The sequence below is a fragment of the Hypoxylon trugodes genome (assembly GCF_022578975.1).
Source record: "Hypoxylon trugodes strain CBS 135444 unplaced genomic scaffold F4822scaffold_1, whole genome shotgun sequence".
NCBI lineage: Eukaryota > Fungi > Ascomycota > Sordariomycetes > Xylariales > Hypoxylaceae > Hypoxylon > Hypoxylon trugodes.
Genome location: NW_026250016.1, coordinates 1,167,436 through 1,184,807, shown reverse-complemented (window position 1 = coordinate 1,184,807; position 17,372 = coordinate 1,167,436). Strand labels below are relative to the sequence as shown.

Sequence of the window (17,372 nt, the reverse complement as noted above, 5' to 3'; positions counted from 1 at the left end):
CGCTTCCGTCTACCTTAAGTACAACTTTAATTCGGGACGGATGTACCGGAAGCTTGATCATCATTATTAATCGTTTACCTCCAGATAATCTATATTGAAGAATTTCACCGGCCGAAGCTTAATTCTACACGTTCCGGTGCCAACGCCTTGGACTTGGAATCTTGGCTTCTTCTTGTGTCCTCGCCGCTGGAATGGGTAACTAACAGATAATTGTGGATTATCTAGATACTAAATCGAGTCGAGACGTTCCAGAAATGCTGTTGTTATTAGTATCCATATTGTATGTGGGGAATACCCAAGTAAAATCGGCCCCCTAGATGCCATCTTCAATGAGCGACCATTCCATCATTTTTACCTCCCTAGGATTGGGTACGTCGCGCGTCATGTCGTGCGGGGGATACGGCCGCTTCAACTGACGGGCATACGCATGGCCCGGATATCGTTGTCGTCAATAGTGAACTTAATATTATAGTTGATGTTGCGAAGGGCGTATGTGTCGTACTACGCGTACTGCCCTTGAGAGGGGTATAAGAAACCTACCCGTTCCCCTCGAATACGAATTATCTACTCTGACTACGCAGCACTACAAAACAATAGTAAACTATCAAAACAATAACCCCATATCACATACACAATGCAGCTTCAAGCACTCCTAGCAGCCATCCTGCTCGCCGGACCTAGCGTCCTGGCCGCCCCAGCCGCCGCTGGCGTTCCTGCAGACGTAAGTCCCATCACCCATCATCCACTACCCAATCCACCCAACCCAACCCTTATATTTCAACACAATACTAACTTAAACAGCTCGGCTCACACATCCTAAACCGTGAAGCCAACCGCGGCCCCGGCGGCGGTCCAGGTCGTCACAGTCACGGCCACGACCATGAGCACGGACACAATGGACACCGCCACAAGGACCACGAGCACGGGATGCACGACGGCAAGGCTAAGGACAATATCAAGGATACGCCTCCCAAGGATAACAAGTACCATATCTGGGGCCGGGGTGAGAAGCATGAGGAAGGTGAGGGGTATGGTGGTGGTTGGGGATGGGGTGGTAAGGAGGAAGGTGAGAAGAGAGGTGTGAAGGAATCTGAGGGAGAGAAGAAAGAGGGTGATGAGGAGTGGCGTCATCATCATTATGGTGGTGGATACGGCGGAGGGTATGGAGGTGGTTGGGGTGGAAAGAGAGATGAGAAGACGGAGGATGAGAAGGATGAGGAGAAGCACCATCACCATGGTGGTGGCTGGAACAGCAAGCGTGAGGAGAAGATTGAGGAAGAGAAGTATCGTCATCACCACGGTGGACATGGCAACTAAGCCTATATATCATAGCTAAAATGATATTGAAACTAGGGTTGTTAAGTGAGTAATGAATTATACGTGGGATGGTGTTTATGGATATGAAAATTGACGGCTTTTTCCTATCATTTCTCTATACTTTTCATAATTTATACTACTGTTGGTTTCACCTTAGCTATTGATTTCCTATATGTTACTTGTGTCACAAATTCTTCGTAACTACCACCAAATATCAGAAAGTATCTACCTCATAAATTTTACTACTAATTTTCTTAGTAGTGTTAGCCACTCATTCTACATCGGATAGGAGTCTATCTCTTGAGTCACTAGTGATTCACTAATTCAAAAGTCGTTACCCCATTCAGGAATTCCACTTTTCAGTAGAAGTAGCCGCTACCCCAAATTAGAGCGTCAAGTTACACCTGATCGATCTAAGTATAAGCGCACCTTCCTACATATACCGCATCTCGGAAGCGGTACCTAGTGGTTAGCGGTTAGTGGCTAGTGCCCACTATAAATTTTGAATCCAGAAAAGGACACCAACACGTGATATCAAACATCTCCCCTTTGTTTGTTTCTTTCCCCCTTCAACTCCATCCGGGAACATACATACAAACTCAATCATTAAGTAGGACAAACGCCAATTGACGGTACCACGCATGACGATGATGGAATGCCAATAACATACAGCTACAATACTTTATTTTATTCATTTGGTCCTCATAATTAGGGCTCTTCCCGTTTCCTGTGTTCGCTTCTAAGTCTATTTAGAAAGTAGAGTCCGACAAACGGAAAGGGGGTGTTAATCAACACCAAGGAAGGATATTGATAGCAACCAGACACATACAGACACACACTCAAAATGCCGGGCTCCATTCAACAAGACGGCACTGCGCCGGACTCCTTCATCAGCGCCGACGACGGACGTCGATACTGGGCCGGCATTGATGCCGATGTCAACGGCATGCTAGGCGGATTTCCTAGTGTGTCGCGCGTGGATCTCAGAGGCTCTAGGAGCTTCCTTGCGAAACTTGGGTTAGGCCGTGTGAGGGGAGAGAAATCTGTACGGAGGGCACTGGAGGGCGGTGCTGGGTACGTATTCTATGTTCACTCATTTCTTTTTATATATATCGGCTACCTGCCTTCCCCCTTTTCTTCCATTCTCTTTTCTTTTCTTTTTTTATCATCCTTCCATTTCCCCGACCCAACCTCCCCTTTTCCTAATAGGCCAGGCCATCACCTCCGGTCGGAGCCTGCATATGCGCGCTGAAGAAAAGGTCTAAAGCGGCCGCAGTGGCGTTCATGCAACCTCCCGCCGACCTACCACGCTGCAGAACGACACTCCGTGGCTGAAAATTGAGACATCTGTAAATTAATCACCCCCAACCAATCTAACCCTCACGCTGCAGAATCGGCCGCATAACACAAGGCCTACTCGTCGAAATAGCCGAAGTAGTAGATATCGTCGAGCCGATCGCCAAATTCACTTCCGCGCTTGAGGGCCAAGAAGGCGTGGGCCGGATCTACAATGTCGGGCTTGAGGAATGGAGACCCTCGGATGAGTCTTCACCCGTTGAGTATGACCTCATTTGGAACCAGTGGTGTCTGGGCCATTTAACAGACCGCCAGCTCGAGGAGTACTTGAGGCGGTGCGCGGATGTGTTGAGTGAGGATGAGGATGGGAAGACTAGGGGTGTTATTGTGGTCAAGGAGAATATGAGTACCATGGGACAGGATTTGTTTGATGAGGAGGATAGTAGTGTTACAAGGTACGTGAAGCTTCCCCTTTCTCATTTTTATCCTGGTCTTCGTTCCTATCGTGAATTAACGTCGATATTGTAGGATGGATGAATCGTTTAGGAAGATTTTTGACGAAGCGGGATTGCGCATTGTCAAGACGGAGCTGCAGCATGGATTTCCCAGCGAGCTATACCCCGTACGCATGTACGCGCTCAAGCCGAAAGATAGTTAGATAATGCTTCATTCAAAAACGAATATAAATGATTGATACCCTCACTTTCCATTGACTCTAGCGATACTGGTTCTATTCATGTTATTTTGAATTGTCTCCATCTAGAGAGCCTCATTGTTGGGTCGTACAACGCCAATGCCCACACTCGTTTATGTTGCCTCCCCATCCACCCATCCATATTCTCTATATCCATAACTCTCACTTCAAGATTCTGGGTCCACAGCCTTACTCACCTTGAACAAGAAAGGTTCCAATCCCCTCGCGCCAACCTCAACCCTAAACAAACCCCCTCCAAGCTCAAACTCCTTATCGGTGCCCTCCTGCCCCTCATGCATAGCAGCCGACGTAACAAACAACTCCGTGCCCACGAACTGTGTACACGTGCAATTCCTCGTTGGCAAGTTAACCTGTCCAACCAAGTTTCCTTCCGGCGAGATCTTCAACACGCGCGCCTCGCCGTACACAGCCTGCCAGAGGTTCCCCTCGGTATCGACGCGGAAGCCATCAGGCTCGCCAGGTCCATCATGCACGTAGAACTTACGCTCATTAGTCAAATCCCCCGTAACCGGGTCGTAGTCGGAAGCAAAGATAGTGCGCTCGGTCGAATGCGTAAAGTACTGGGTCCTCCCATCCGGCGACCACCCCACAGAATTCGGGATCGTAACGGGATGCCGCATAGACCTCGCCGTACGCGTGCCGTCGAACAAAAACACGGAGCCTGTGCTCAGCTCATTAGATACTATTACTTTTAATTTCCGAGATCTCGTTTTTTCTATCCGTTGTTTACATTTTGTTTCTCGGTTCAACTTGCTCGCACTCGCGCGCAAAGTTCGTGCATCTTATGATGACCCCATGTCGATATCTCTAAGCGCGTTATAATAGAAGACCGGGCTTATAGACAGAAACTAGACTCTTTTCGCCCATGATTATCCCCTCCCGCGTCACAAAACTAAAGGTGAAAAATATAGAGTGGTATAGAAACAAAACATATAAGGTAGTAGCCATGATTGCAACGTATAAAACAAGGCAAATATTTTCCCGACCTTGTTTGACAACCCGGGTCACCCTAGCTGGCGGACAGAACTCCGGCTTTAGGTGAAGAGGGAGGGGCAAGTATACACGTCTGCCAAGAAAATGGGCAATTATAATAATGAATGAAGAAATTTGAATAAATAAATAATTTTTTTTTTCGTGTCATGGGATGGAAATATTTCCGCTTCTAGGGACTTATGCAGGGACTACCTATAAGAAGTAAGAAGGACCCTTGGGGATATTCATGAGGACGCGTAAAATGAGTTGCGTCCGGGATCCGCTTCCCGCGATCCCCTCCCCGGGCTGTTGCCGCGAAGGTGAACCCTGGAGTAGATTGGGCAGATAGGTGGCATGTATGCAATAGGAAATTTCTTCGCTCTTCTCTACGGCGCTTAAATGGAGGCATAAGACCGAGGGATGAGCATTAGGTTTAATAAATGCCAACGAATGATCATGTGGACGTACGGATGAGAATCAAGGAACGAACGAAAGGAAAGGAAAGTGTGATAATGGTAATAGTAATAATATTAACGATAAGAAATGAAAGGCTCACCTTCGGGCTGCAAATCAAGACCGATGTCGGTCATGGTACCTAGCCAGAAGCGCCCATGAGGATCGACAGCGCCGTCATTGCTGCGCAGACGTTCGTCATCTTTGTCGCTGCTGAAACGAGCGAGATATTCGTAACGGCCGGAGCGGCGGTCGAGTTCGGCAATGCCGTACTTGGCGCCGATAAGGATGCGCTCGCGGGGGTCTACACCGTCGATGTCGGCCGTGACCGTTACGGGTGTATCAAGCTGGATCGTCTCGACTGCAGACGCGGGGTCCGCTGCGTTCAGATCTACAGCGTGCACCCGCTTCTTCTTGATGTCGACGAATCGCAATTTGTGTGTCGCTGCTTCGTAGTACGGCCCCTCGCCCAACTCACAGTGTAGGTGTAGGAATGGCGCTGTGGCATGCCATTGCTGTAGCCCTGCCGGTGGTTTAGAGGCTTCGGTAGTAGACATGTTGTGTTACCTAGGTATCTGTCTGGTCTCCTCTTTCCTAGCGCTTAGACGGCCTGTTTGGTTTATGTGCTTCCTGCGGGTAGGTCGACGGAAGGTGTGTGTATGTATGTCTCGGGACACAATTAAGGATGGACCTTCTTTACACCGGATCGGTGGAGGCTTGCAGCGGGGACTTCGGGTCGGCTCGGTGGCTCAGCTAGTCCTTTCCTTTACTGTTTCTAGTGCAGAGTTTGTCGCATACGATACCTCTTGGGGGGAAAGGAAATCAATTAGGTAGAACTTTATCTACCTAACCTAACCTTAATGTTTCAAACCACAGAAACGGAAAATAAGGAGATAAAGTTAGTTACCTTGATATTAAGACGAGAACCGTTTGAGAGATGCCATCGCGAATTTGACGGAATACGGGCCTAGTAGCCGTAAGAAGAAATATCGAATTGCTCGTCTAGTTGTTTCGCGGTTTAATCTGTTCAATTCGACTTTGATTTTAGGGCCTTTCGGTCGAATCGTGCCGACGATGAATTTCTCTCGTCGCGGCTATTTCTTTCAGCCCATTTCATTCCGTCGCTTGGCGGATACAAATGGCCCGTAGTCGAATACAACCCTCACATAGTTACTTGTAAGCATATCGATGATATACCCGAAACATATATTCATTCTATTTTACTCAAAATAGACATTGAAATGAATTGAACAGGCCAACTTCTTACTCAAGACGTCCCAATTGCTCGTCAAGGATTTGATCTTCGGGTAAGGGCCGGTTTTTGAGGCGCGACGCCTCTACGCCACTTCGGCTATGTAGAAAGCGATAGAAGTCTTGCTCGTGAAACCGGTCTAGAGAATTGGGAATTCAACTTTCCCTCTCATCGGGTTCTCAAAACACGATGGGCGGCAATTCAATAACCAACCTCTCAATTTACGAAGATTTTTTTTTTTTTTTTTGGCGTGCCACCACCACCTACGTGTAGCCAACCCACATATGTAGTTGTTTTTATCCAGGTGGCTCCAAGGAGTAAAACCCGAGTTGAATGACGCCCATGGATGCGAAAGATGGCAAGTTACCAGAAAAGGTCGTGATCAGGTATGTAGAATCCTCATTTGGAAGGTTGGTGACCGCTCTTGCGAATCGCGTAGATCCACGATAGTTAGGTCGCGTGGACAACGCTACTTGGTTGTAGATAGAGAGAACGGGGAATGCTAGGAGGGGGTGCAACGGGTCATGGATGCAGGTAGAAAAAAAAGGAGGCAAGGTATGTATGTGTGCGAGTTGAAACTTGTCGGTGTAGGTATCGTCACTTTACGGATTGCCTTTTGCGACGATTGTAAAGCCCACTAGTCCTGTTCACGAGAGCTTCAGGCTCCGCGTGCGTCATGGTTGCATGCAGGCTGTACCCCAATCGGGAATCCTACGAGCGGCCATGTCTTGCTTTGCAAAAACCGTAGTTAGACCTGGGGAGCTGGACTCGTTGGCCGAGGCGATGGATCTAGCCAAGACTGGATAGTTTAGCTGAGCTGGCTCCAAGGCGAGAGAAAAATGTTCATACTCTGTGGATTCGAGCCGTGCTAGGTCCATCTACATAAAATTAGTACGTGTAAATAGTGAAAATAGCATAAAAGCCACCAGGCTGGCGACCACATGATCATAGGCTGATGCGCGTAAGTCTTCCAGAATCCAGTTCCACACACTCTGCCCTGAAGAGAGAAAAAAGAAAAACCAAAAGGTAAGGAAGGGACGTGAATAGATGGCAATAGGCACTGTTTATTATGAACCTAGAAGTAATAAATGACGCGCGAGCTAGCTCCACTTGTGCCTCTGTAGACTTACAATGGTTGGCTGTACACCACCCGAATCCTTGTCAAGCTTCTCGGAGAGGAGCAGTGATTGATCGGTGTTTCTGGCTTCGTAATAATAGCTCGAAGGGGGGCAGATCCCATGGCGTGTGTTCGGTAGCGATTGTCTTCGACAATCTATGTATCACTGCATCGGCATTAATGACGATGACAATAATGACGATATTATAGGGAGGAGTACGTCTAGTTGTACGTATGTACTCCGTAGCACGAAAAGCCGTTCAACTGTGGGGGGTTCGGAATTGAGAAGAAGCGTGTTGGCCATGTGTTGACGAGACATAAGGAGACAGTGAGATGGTGAAAGATTTTGTAACCAGTACCATGTAGTACATACCGCCATGAGACAGTCTCGTACTGATACTCCATACGTTGGTAAACCCGGTTGCGCGAAATGGATTGGTAGCTCACCGCTGATGCCAATGTCGCCTAGGATAGCGATCATCTGGACCGTGTACCATCTATTTGACCTTCCACCGGTCAGACTAGCGAAATTCGTACCCCCGGTCCGCTGAAGAGTGGATAGAACTATGTGCGTGTGAAAACTGACAGCTCGTAGTTGTGTTACATCGAAAGGCCCTGGAAGCCGGGGCGAAGCTGGTCATGAAGCCATTCTGCGATGCTTTCTCATACTGTAGTGATTCTGACCCCTGTTCCCCGAACTTGCAGGCTGCAGTCAATCCTTCTTAGCTGCAGCTATGCTCTGCATGATACATTTTCCAGAATCTTAGAATCTCCTAGGGAAAACACGCGAAAAAGAAAATAGGGCCCCGTCCCCCCCCAAAATTCAATCTCCAGATCCAGATACGGAGCCCTCGGCAGAGAAGGGGGGTCAGTCCAGACTGCTGGGTCACTTAAATGACGGCCTAGGGCTTTTGTTGTTTTATTTCTCAACATCATGCCGTAAGCGAGAGTGTTGCCGCGTTATTATATGAGTGCCTAGAATTCTTAAAATTGATGAGACCTTCCCGGCAAATATTGTCTTATATTGATCTAGGTATTTATTAGCATGGCTAACAATCCAATCGCGACGGTGGTCCAGCATATCCTGATGGGCGCCGTGAGATCATCTATCTAGTACTTAGGAAGTCCGTAAAGGATTTATCGGGCGCATACGAATTGATTTTCCGTATTTGGCAATTTGGGAGTCTGAATATAATTCCGTAGTAGGTTTTCGTTTTGTATCTAGCTGAGACTCGCATGACTTGATCGTTCGTCAGAGAACGTGGTCCAAGGGCGCGTCATTCTCCCCGCTGGTGGCGTACACTATGGCCAAGGAGCTGTGTTATCCGTCAATGGTGGCAATTAGAGCAAGCCCAGGTTTGATTAGAGCAACGATACTACCGGCCGAATAGTACTTAGGTACCGGGAGTGGGTTGGGTCGTTCAATACCCTGTGGACGAACCCTTGGTGTACTGTGCCGTATCCAGAACTTGGGTAATAACCGGTACGAAGTATAGTACTTGAAATGGTAGATGTCGACCTCGAGCTTAGACCGTTAAAGATAGGGCAAAGTGACGTGTAACAAAAGCATTCTTTGCAGAAGCCAATGTAATAAGAGAAGATAGCCTCAACAAACCTAGTGACGGAACATGCAAATTACTTCATTCCACGATGTTTCGGACCTTGTTCCTGCATTGAAGATAGACTGGCTGTCATATTCTCCGACTGAGTAAGAAGTCCGGGGGAAGGCATATTAAAAAAGCAAATTAGTACCAGGGACAAGGCTATCCGAAATATGAGGTTGCGACGTTGGGTTTTCTGCTCTCCTTTCAAGGTCTTCCTTTCTTTTTTTTCTTGGACTACTCCCTGGTACATTGTTATTGTTGAGAGCATCTAAGTATTATTACGACGATGTGATTGATCGATCGTCAATTTGGCTCGAAATGGAGAATGCAACCTATCGAGAGCTAAAAAGTAAGAAAGATTGGTTAATCAATGGACGTGTGACTGCACGAAATCGTGATAGTTATCTGCAGACCTTACAACCCAGTCACCTCATTCCTTTTTCTTTTCTTTTTCTCTCGGCTGTCTCGTCATATTTCGTGACAGTTACTGACGAAATTTGGACACCCACGTTTCCATGAGGGTTTGGAAACGACACCTTGTAAGACAAGAATGCTCGATTCGGAATTGTAAGAAAAAGCCACTCAGCTCGCTCAGGGCTAGGCCAGACAGGGTTTAGAGCGTGGCTTTCTATCCAGGCTGCTGGGTTAAGAGCGTCGAAGGGGAATCCTTGCGCGTACGGCCCGCCAAATAAGAAGGCTTTAATTTCGCGCGGAATAACCTTTTAGTTGTGTGGTGCATGTGGTGCGTTCCTTTGGCCGCATAGAGGGCCGCAGACGGCAGGGTCTAGATGTAGGTATACATGGTACATAATAAAAGGTACCTACATTGTCGTATGCAGCTATGTATGTACGCATGTCGACCAGGACCAGATGGTGGTCTCATCACACAACGAGCAACATGAACTATGCCATGGTGATTGTAGAACTCACAGGTTCCCGTACAACATAGATGGCCTAGCACATACATGACACATATGCATGGCCAAAAATGCCGTGGCCCGCGAGCCCGAGTCCCGGAATACTCTTATGCAGTGTGCGCGCTTGTGTATACTAGGTACTTGTTTTCGCTGCTCTGTATGTGTTCTTTTTCTTTTTTGGTGATGCTTTGCTTTTGCGGATTTGGGCAGCCATCCAGATGCCAAGGGAGACCCCTGGCATGGTCAAATGTGACAAAACAAAGCTCCCTTGCTCGTAAGCTAGCCGGCTTACGGCAGTGAAAACAATTGATGAAGTAATAAGTATGGGTGTACTAATAACCATAGATGATTTACGGATATGGATGAATAAAAAGTTGGCGTGCTCGTGTCGAAATGTCGATGTGACGATCCATCCAGATTTTATGAGCTGTTGCGACTCAATGCGCTTATCCGCGTTGTGCTGTCCTGCGTATTAGGCACAATTGGTATGTATATGGGTATGGGTATGGGTATGGGTATGTGCGTATGAATCGTATGTATCGTATGGAGAAAGCTGCTTGTAGTTTCTTCAGTTCTCAACTCCGGAACTTACATACATACTCACACGTACATAATAGCTTGCCCACCTAGATCAGCAAGTAGGCGTTGACGCATTGCGCCCCGCAAATGACCCGAGCACCTAACGGGGCACCAGTAGGTCTTTCTGGCTGCGCCGGCGATCCTTCTGCGGGCTGTTGGTTATGCTGACATGGCTAGCATGGTGGCTTCGGTCATTACTATGTATTACTGAGACATGGCCTGGCGGTTGGGCTGGAATCCAACCGGGCCGCACGTTGGTACCTGATCGCTTGATTTGATCTACCCACCGTACTTGGATGGGTACTCGAATTACCGTATGGAAATTGATATATACTAGGTACGTAAATACGTACATATGTAGGTCGAATAGCATTTGAGGTATGAGGTGGGAGAGGCTGCATGTATAATATGTATATGTATGTGTTTATATGCATGATTATATGAGGCATGCATGTAGGTCAGCGGCGAAGAGTTTTTGAAAGGATTCAGAAGAATATTTGAACATTTTATGTTTAAGAATTCCCTAAGTACATGTACTATGCACAGAGGAGTAGCTCTTGCGATATTGGATGGTCTTAGCGGCCCGGTTCAAAGTTTGCTCAATGCTTAGACATTATGTTCAGTAATTGTATAGTTACCGATATTTACAGGCTTATAAGAGCGCATTAAAAGTAGACAATACTTATGCACTACCTAATCTTATATAGTGCTAAAGTTCGGCTTGTGCTACATAGGTACATAACTCCGACAGGTGTAACTCTTCGGGGTTGCTGGAAAGGCTGCTAGGTGGGTGGGTAGGTGGGAAGGCATGACGGTTAAGGAGGGTCCTTCCCGCTTTCCGCGGGCGTGGGCCAGCCAGAAACATCGAGGCACATGGATAACCGGTGGATTCGCACTAGTAACGATTTGTATGCCGCTATTGTTTCCTACCTTGCCCTACTCACTCACCCTACCTTACTTGTTACATACTACTACACTGCTACATTGTATTGGTGTACAATGAACTATTCCAAGGCTTCGACAATGCTGTTATTACGACTCTGTATTATTACACGTACCTGGTAATCCAGCTTATATTTCATTCTGACATACATCTATACCTGCATACATCATATGCAGCCATATACACACCATATATACTTCTGACACACTCATATACACAACATAGACACAGACCACAAATCCTTCATCTATCTCACTCATGATGAGCGTGGGATTTGTACAACAATACATACCTACCTATTTCATACACCTACTCAGAATTTGCGTGTCCCAAATATAAAAAAAAAAATAGACACCCTCATTGTCACTTTTATCGCTAGCTACTTAAGCCCAACCCGGCATAGTTCACCTACTAAGCTAAAAGAATGAAGCCCTCCGCTTCGTCACCACCACACAGCAACCTCCGGTTCTGACCGCCAATCTCCTAGACGATCTCGGTTGTCCCAGCATATTGCTACGTAGACGAGTATACTACTGTTCCAACAATGCCTGACCAGTTGGCACCCGTATTTCACACGTACATGCTGCTGCTGCATCTACCTACTATGTAGAGCTATGCTCGAGTGACCGCTCATTGCTGGTCCGTGGTCATTCATTGACTTGGGACCTGGGGGGGCCGACTGACGTTTTTTCTTGGCCGGTCACTGTTACTTGTCGATCATTTCCGTCAGCGTCTACCTTAGTCGACTAAGGAGAATGGTTTGGAACGAGCGGAGTCTTTACCCGCCCACCTAGTCAACCCTCTAAACCCTTTAGCAGCTACAATGACTCCACCGGAGATCTCCATTTCTCAACCCATCCTCTACGTGACGAGCCGTGATGAGCCGTAACCTATCGGCGGTCGAGGGAGCGCTAGTTTCTGCCCCTTCTACCGCGCTTGCGCTGGCTGACGATACAGTAGCGCACTGATGGGCCATGCAGCGCTACTACCAGCGACTTACCAGCACTTGTTAGCACTACTACCTACTGTACCTAGGTACGGTCCACGATAACCTTCATCCACCGCTGTTCTGCCTAGGTAGTTCCCAGAATTGCACAGACAGAGTAGAACCGGCGTCTTGGTCAATCTGATCTCAGTAGCAGCTCTTCTGCCCTATCTGGGTTCGTCCCGTATCATTCGGAACCCCCGCGAAGGAACGCGACCGTTAAAACACACCGCGGTAGTTAAACGGTAGTTAAGAGCCTCGACATTATTTTGTACGAGGACCAACTAGGAAAGATGTATCGTCCGAGTCAAATGGACGCCTATCTACATCATTTTATCATACTCGTAATTCTCGAGTAGATCATTGGGCCGTTTTGTCAGTCAGCAACAACTTTGAACGGTTCCCGGTTAAGCCCTCATGTTTCGCATGTCTCCCAAGCTGCAGGTGTCAGACATTCAGTAGGGCTGCTTAGCTTAGCTCTCAGCTCGTCAAGCCTTCGAATAGGTATGCGAAGAGACAGCATACCTAATGTCGATTCCTTGACCGATGCCCTAGTCTTAAGATCCTCATCATTCCCACAACTCGCTGAAACTGTATAAAAAAGGAACATACCACGGGGTGTTCCTAGTTGTTCCTAGTCCATACTGCCCCCAAACTATGGGTGTCAAGTCCTAAGCCCTGCCACCAACGCGAGGCCGAACAAGGGCCCCCTGACACTTCCTGCACCCCGGCCGCCGTCCCAAACCATTCCCATGCTCTGGCTCCACCCCTTCTTTAAGTGCTGCCCTGTCTGATTTAGTACTATGTCCTGATGATAAGAGCGGGCATGGGAAGAAGAAGCTTGGGGATTTTTTCATGCCAAGAGCCTGGAAAGAAGAGAGAACCTCGACTACCTTACCTTACCTAGACGCGGTTTGGCCCGTGACGAAGAGTGCAACTTTGCTAAAGCCCTTTAGAAACTAGCTCTCTCAGGAAAATGCTTACATCTACCATCATCATTCCTTTCCTCCATTCCGAGAAAAGTCATCCTACCGTGTGCGTACTTTGCCAGTGGGCAAGTGCTGAGCTTACTGCATCCGAGGCAATAGCTTAGCAGCTGTCGGTGAATTGACGCAAGCACGGTGGAAACACGACGAACTCCAGTCCTGCCGGTTCTTTTAGTTGCGTCTTCCCTTACCGTCCTTATTTGTATGTACGTATCCATCCTAAGAAACACATACTATCTCCTTTCGAGCACGACTTTAGCTGTTTGTCTGCCCATTTAGGCCCCAGTGCTTGTCTAGCGTTGGTAGGCCTCTTGACCATTCATTGCTGCAGGGCTTTTGTCAGGGTCGTGAATGGTCCGCTCTGCTGCATCTTGTCATCATTGGTTGCTTCTGCATTTTTTCCCCTAGTCCTCACTTCCCGTTGGGCAACAGCTGATATACATCCACTAATTCCAGCCGCCACATGTCTGAAAACGTATTTCCTAGAGTCCTCACTACCTACCACTTGCTTTGCTTCTACTTGAGTAACGACATCTGAACCGGACTTGGCCTTCCCGCCGCGAACCTCGCGAGGACAACCTGTAATTCGGCCCAGAGGAACCGTACCTACTGCAACCCTTCCACATATATAGCTTGTGGTTTGATCGAACGATCGTTTGAAAAAATATATATTTAGGAATCGCCCCGAACACCATCACAACACCCGTACACCCCTTTGATACTGGAGGACAACTTGAATATTTTGCACTGCCACCACATTTGCTCGCGCGCAACCAGTACAGAGGTAGGCGCACTATAGAGCGGGCGGTCGTCAACTCCAGAAATTTCTCACCAAGTGTTTGGTCATCAATCTGTCGCCGTGGCGGTCCAAAATCCCAACGTCCGTCAACCCTCCCAGCAGCCCTCAACCCGCACGACTGGCAACGGGGACGTGGGGTCTCACGCGAAACGCCGGAGTAGCACTGAGGACGCGGACAACGAATCTGGTGGGGCAAGACTAGATAGTAACGACACGAGAGCAGAATTCAAGCGGTATCAATTCGCGTCTGGCAGAGGCGGTCAATGCCCGGGTCCTCTGGACCACCTGCGTGTAGGGGAACCGGATCCGATGTCGCAGAGGGAACCTGCGTCACGATCTACTTCACCTCGGACGTCCAGGTCTCCTCCAGCAGGCGCGAGCACATCACCAAATCAATACCAGCCAGATCCTCGAAGGTCTATCAATCACCCAGGAAACTTTGGGCCATTGGAGAGCAGTGTTATTCCCCGAACTAATGGAGACCTGACACAGTCATTGCCCCAAAGGGGTTTCGGTGTGCGGAACATCTTGAACCCAGCAGAAACGCAACCATCGCCAACGGGGACATCCTCCTCAGCTACCTCTGGACCATCCGGTGGGCAACCTTTGAATCCGAGCCCGGGCTTGCAAGGCTCCGCCTTTGAATCTAGTCCAACCGCCTCGCGGCCTTTCATGTTCCAAGGGCATGGGATGAGCCAGCAACAGGGAAACCCAGCGGCTGGAGGCCAACCTCCGCTAGGGCCGCAACCTCTCGATCGCGGCTCTCCCGCGTCAGCACAGTCTCATCTAGGAACTCGACGAATCCTAACTCCCAGATCTCCTCGAGTTAGTGCCGCAGGCCACATACCACCACCTCAAGCCTTAAGCGCTCCTCAATCACATTATTACCCTGCTCCCACCGCACCAAACCGAGGCTATCCAACCGAGCCTCCCGCTCCAGGACAGCACCACTCGCCGCGAATTGGTGGGCCCCAGCCTTTGGCGCCTCAGTTCGGACGAGTTCACTCTGGAGTTGGTCCTCCGACTACTCTAGCTCCATTAACGACACCACCTCCTCGGTCGCTCTCCCAGCCCATTGCCAGCCAGTTCAACCCGCCAGGACAAGAACCACAACAATCACAAGGTAGTTCTGCCAGTCAGATCAGGCCTCATGGTTATGGTCCGAGTTCGCCATATACTTCGGGTATTCCGCCCAGTAGCCGAGGTTTCCCGTCTTCTCTAGGAGATTCGAGATGGCCAGGTGTGCTTGGAAGTGCGTCCCAAGTGGGACCATCAGGTATTCGGGGCATGGTGGGAGTGGAGGGACATGCAGCCATGAACGTCGGCGGCGAGCCATTAATCGTGCCGTTAGACATGTACAATGGATCCAAACAGGCAGATGAGAAGCGCCAACGAAATGCGGGCGCCTCTGCGCGGTTTCGAGCTAGAAAAAAGGACAAGGAAATACAACAAGGGCTAAGAATACAAGAGCTAGAAAGTCAAAATCGCGAGCTTCAGAAGCGACAGCAAGAAGCGGAGAGCGACCGGGATAGATATCGTAGCGACCGGGATCGCCTCCGCGAAATCGTCTACCGAACTCCTGGAATCAGCGAACTTGCTTACCAAGGGCCTCCGAGTCCCATTTCGACAAGAAGTGGTGGATCTTTCGCAGAAAGAAGCCCACTCGGGTCTAACCCACCTTCTCTACCGATGCCATCTTATGGAGCTACTGACCCCATGACTGGTGAAAGGGCAGCACGGCGACGACGAACAGACCCTCAGCTCGATTATAGCCCATCTTATGCTACAGTTCAGACTAGCCTACCATCGATGCCCCAGCCCACTCATACTCCTCTATCTCAACCTGGAACCCCTTCGGCTATGGCTCGAACTTCACGACTACCACCTCTACGACTAGATCAACCGGCTGGAACACCAAGCACTGTACCATCCGCCTCGGGCACCCCAGTACAAAGTTTCGCACCGTATAAGCGAGAACCATACGAAACTGGATGGGCAACCCGACCTAGTGCGCCACCGCATGATCCAAGCCAGCGTTGAACATAAAATCTCGAGTTCGACAAACCTCCTCACTACTTATCACAACTCTACTTTCGTTTTATGAAGCAAATAATTTATTTACAATCAGTTTTAATATTAACTTCTCGCACCAGTAGCGAGAGTTAGAAAACCCCGGAATCCTATATATCACATTCGAGCATTGGACAAAAAAACGGTCATTAGAGATTTTTCGCATAGTTCGGGCAACCGGCATATTTCGGACGGGAAGGGAAAAAGCTTCATATTGCTGTTGCTTACATTGGTTAGGTGTCGGGAACGAATACAGTTTGCTTTTTACTAGTCACAGGTTTATAACGGTTCCCAGTACCGAACCTGTGCGCCAGATACCTCCTCCCTCATCCGTCTTACCCTTTTACTTTCCTTTGTCCTGTCTATTTGCGACAATGCATAGGTTCATCGTCGGTTTCTCTACCGGGAATTGGGTCTTGCAAGGGGTTTGCGGCTTATATACATACTTGTTCAGGGGAATTCCGGAGTCCGATGCCTGGGGCTAAGCAGGAGTTACGGTGTTTTGTTTGTTGTTGTTGTTCCTTACAGTTGATTTTCTTTTGGGTGGACTCTACTCGATACCAGATTGCGAATTGCCAGACTACAGAAATATTTCCAGTGTTCATTCCATTTTGAATACCCTAAATACCTACCTAAACCGATCGGTCTTGTCTATACGAGAGTTGGTATATATAGTACGAAACAGATACAGAGTTGTTCTAGGGGAGGAAAGCATATAGGCTCGTCGTTCTATACTACGAGAGACAGACAAACTAACACAGAAAGACTCTTTCATGGAGTCCAAAAATTTGCGGGGGGAGGAAAGTCGGATGTCGGCGGTTTTAAGCGTGTCGTGGAAAGAATCGGTACGGTGATCGCGTCGTTTCCCACTTTGGGAAAAAGGGGGTGGAATGGGGTTAGGAAGAGCGAATTGGGATCAAGACAAACGGCTAAACTAGAGGATAAAGCTTTAGATCAGCAAGGCCCCCAGCCAGAGAATCCCAGCAAGAAAAAATCAAAAATCTAGCATCAAAAAACACTAACAAACGAAAACGAAACCTCATATTGTGACACAAGACGGACTTTTCCGAAGTAATGATAATTCTGAATCCGGACATACATAGACGCAAACGCAAAGGAGTTCTCCGAATGAGACGTAAGAACCTACCTAGGTAGTAGAGACGTAGGATCCGGGGCTGTAGAGAAATGTGGGAGCGTTCGAAGTAAACAAACCACCACGACGCGTGTAACCCTGTTGAAACTACCTAATGGCTACCCAGAGGACGGCCTCTGGACCCCAAGCCTCGCCGGTTACCTATCAGACATGCTACGTACAACCAATTCCATCCAGATCTCGATAGCCCCGTTGGGTAAAGTATGAATGGGGA

General features: G+C 48.4%; 4 protein-coding genes across 4 annotated transcripts; 3 read left to right on the top strand and 1 right to left on the bottom strand.

The window, feature by feature from the left end:
• Positions 1–576: 576 nt before the first annotated feature.
• Positions 577–1,501, top strand: F4822DRAFT_384635 (uncharacterized protein). Its single transcript, XM_051456553.1, has 2 exons — positions 577–721; positions 802–1,501. Exons 1-2 carry the CDS (start codon positions 635–637, stop codon positions 1,315–1,317), a joined length of 603 nt encoding a protein of 200 aa, XP_051319211.1. The 5' UTR covers positions 577–634; the 3' UTR covers positions 1,318–1,501.
• Positions 1,502–1,784: 283 nt separating this feature from the next.
• On the top strand, positions 1,785–3,373 carry F4822DRAFT_12843 (alpha-N-methyltransferase NTM1). Its single transcript, XM_051452669.1, has 3 exons — positions 1,785–2,391; positions 2,709–3,068; positions 3,142–3,373. The coding sequence occupies exons 1-3, from the start codon at positions 2,162–2,164 to the stop codon at positions 3,269–3,271; spliced, it is 720 nt and encodes a 239-aa protein (XP_051319210.1). The 5' UTR covers positions 1,785–2,161; the 3' UTR covers positions 3,272–3,373.
• On the bottom strand, positions 3,251–5,841 carry F4822DRAFT_12863 (SMP-30/Gluconolaconase/LRE-like region-domain-containing protein). Its single transcript, XM_051452671.1, has 2 exons — positions 4,857–5,841; positions 3,251–3,989 (listed from the first exon to the last, which is right to left on the bottom strand). The coding sequence occupies exons 1-2, from the start codon at positions 5,308–5,310 to the stop codon at positions 3,475–3,477; spliced, it is 969 nt and encodes a 322-aa protein (XP_051319209.1). The 5' UTR covers positions 5,311–5,841; the 3' UTR covers positions 3,251–3,474.
• A 7,912-nt stretch (positions 5,842–13,753) lies between these two features.
• Positions 13,754–16,004, top strand: F4822DRAFT_12789 (uncharacterized protein). The gene has a single exon (XM_051452664.1). It carries the CDS (start codon positions 14,245–14,247, stop codon positions 15,973–15,975), a length of 1,731 nt encoding a protein of 576 aa, XP_051319208.1. The 5' UTR covers positions 13,754–14,244; the 3' UTR covers positions 15,976–16,004.
• Positions 16,005–17,372: the final 1,368 nt, after the last annotated feature.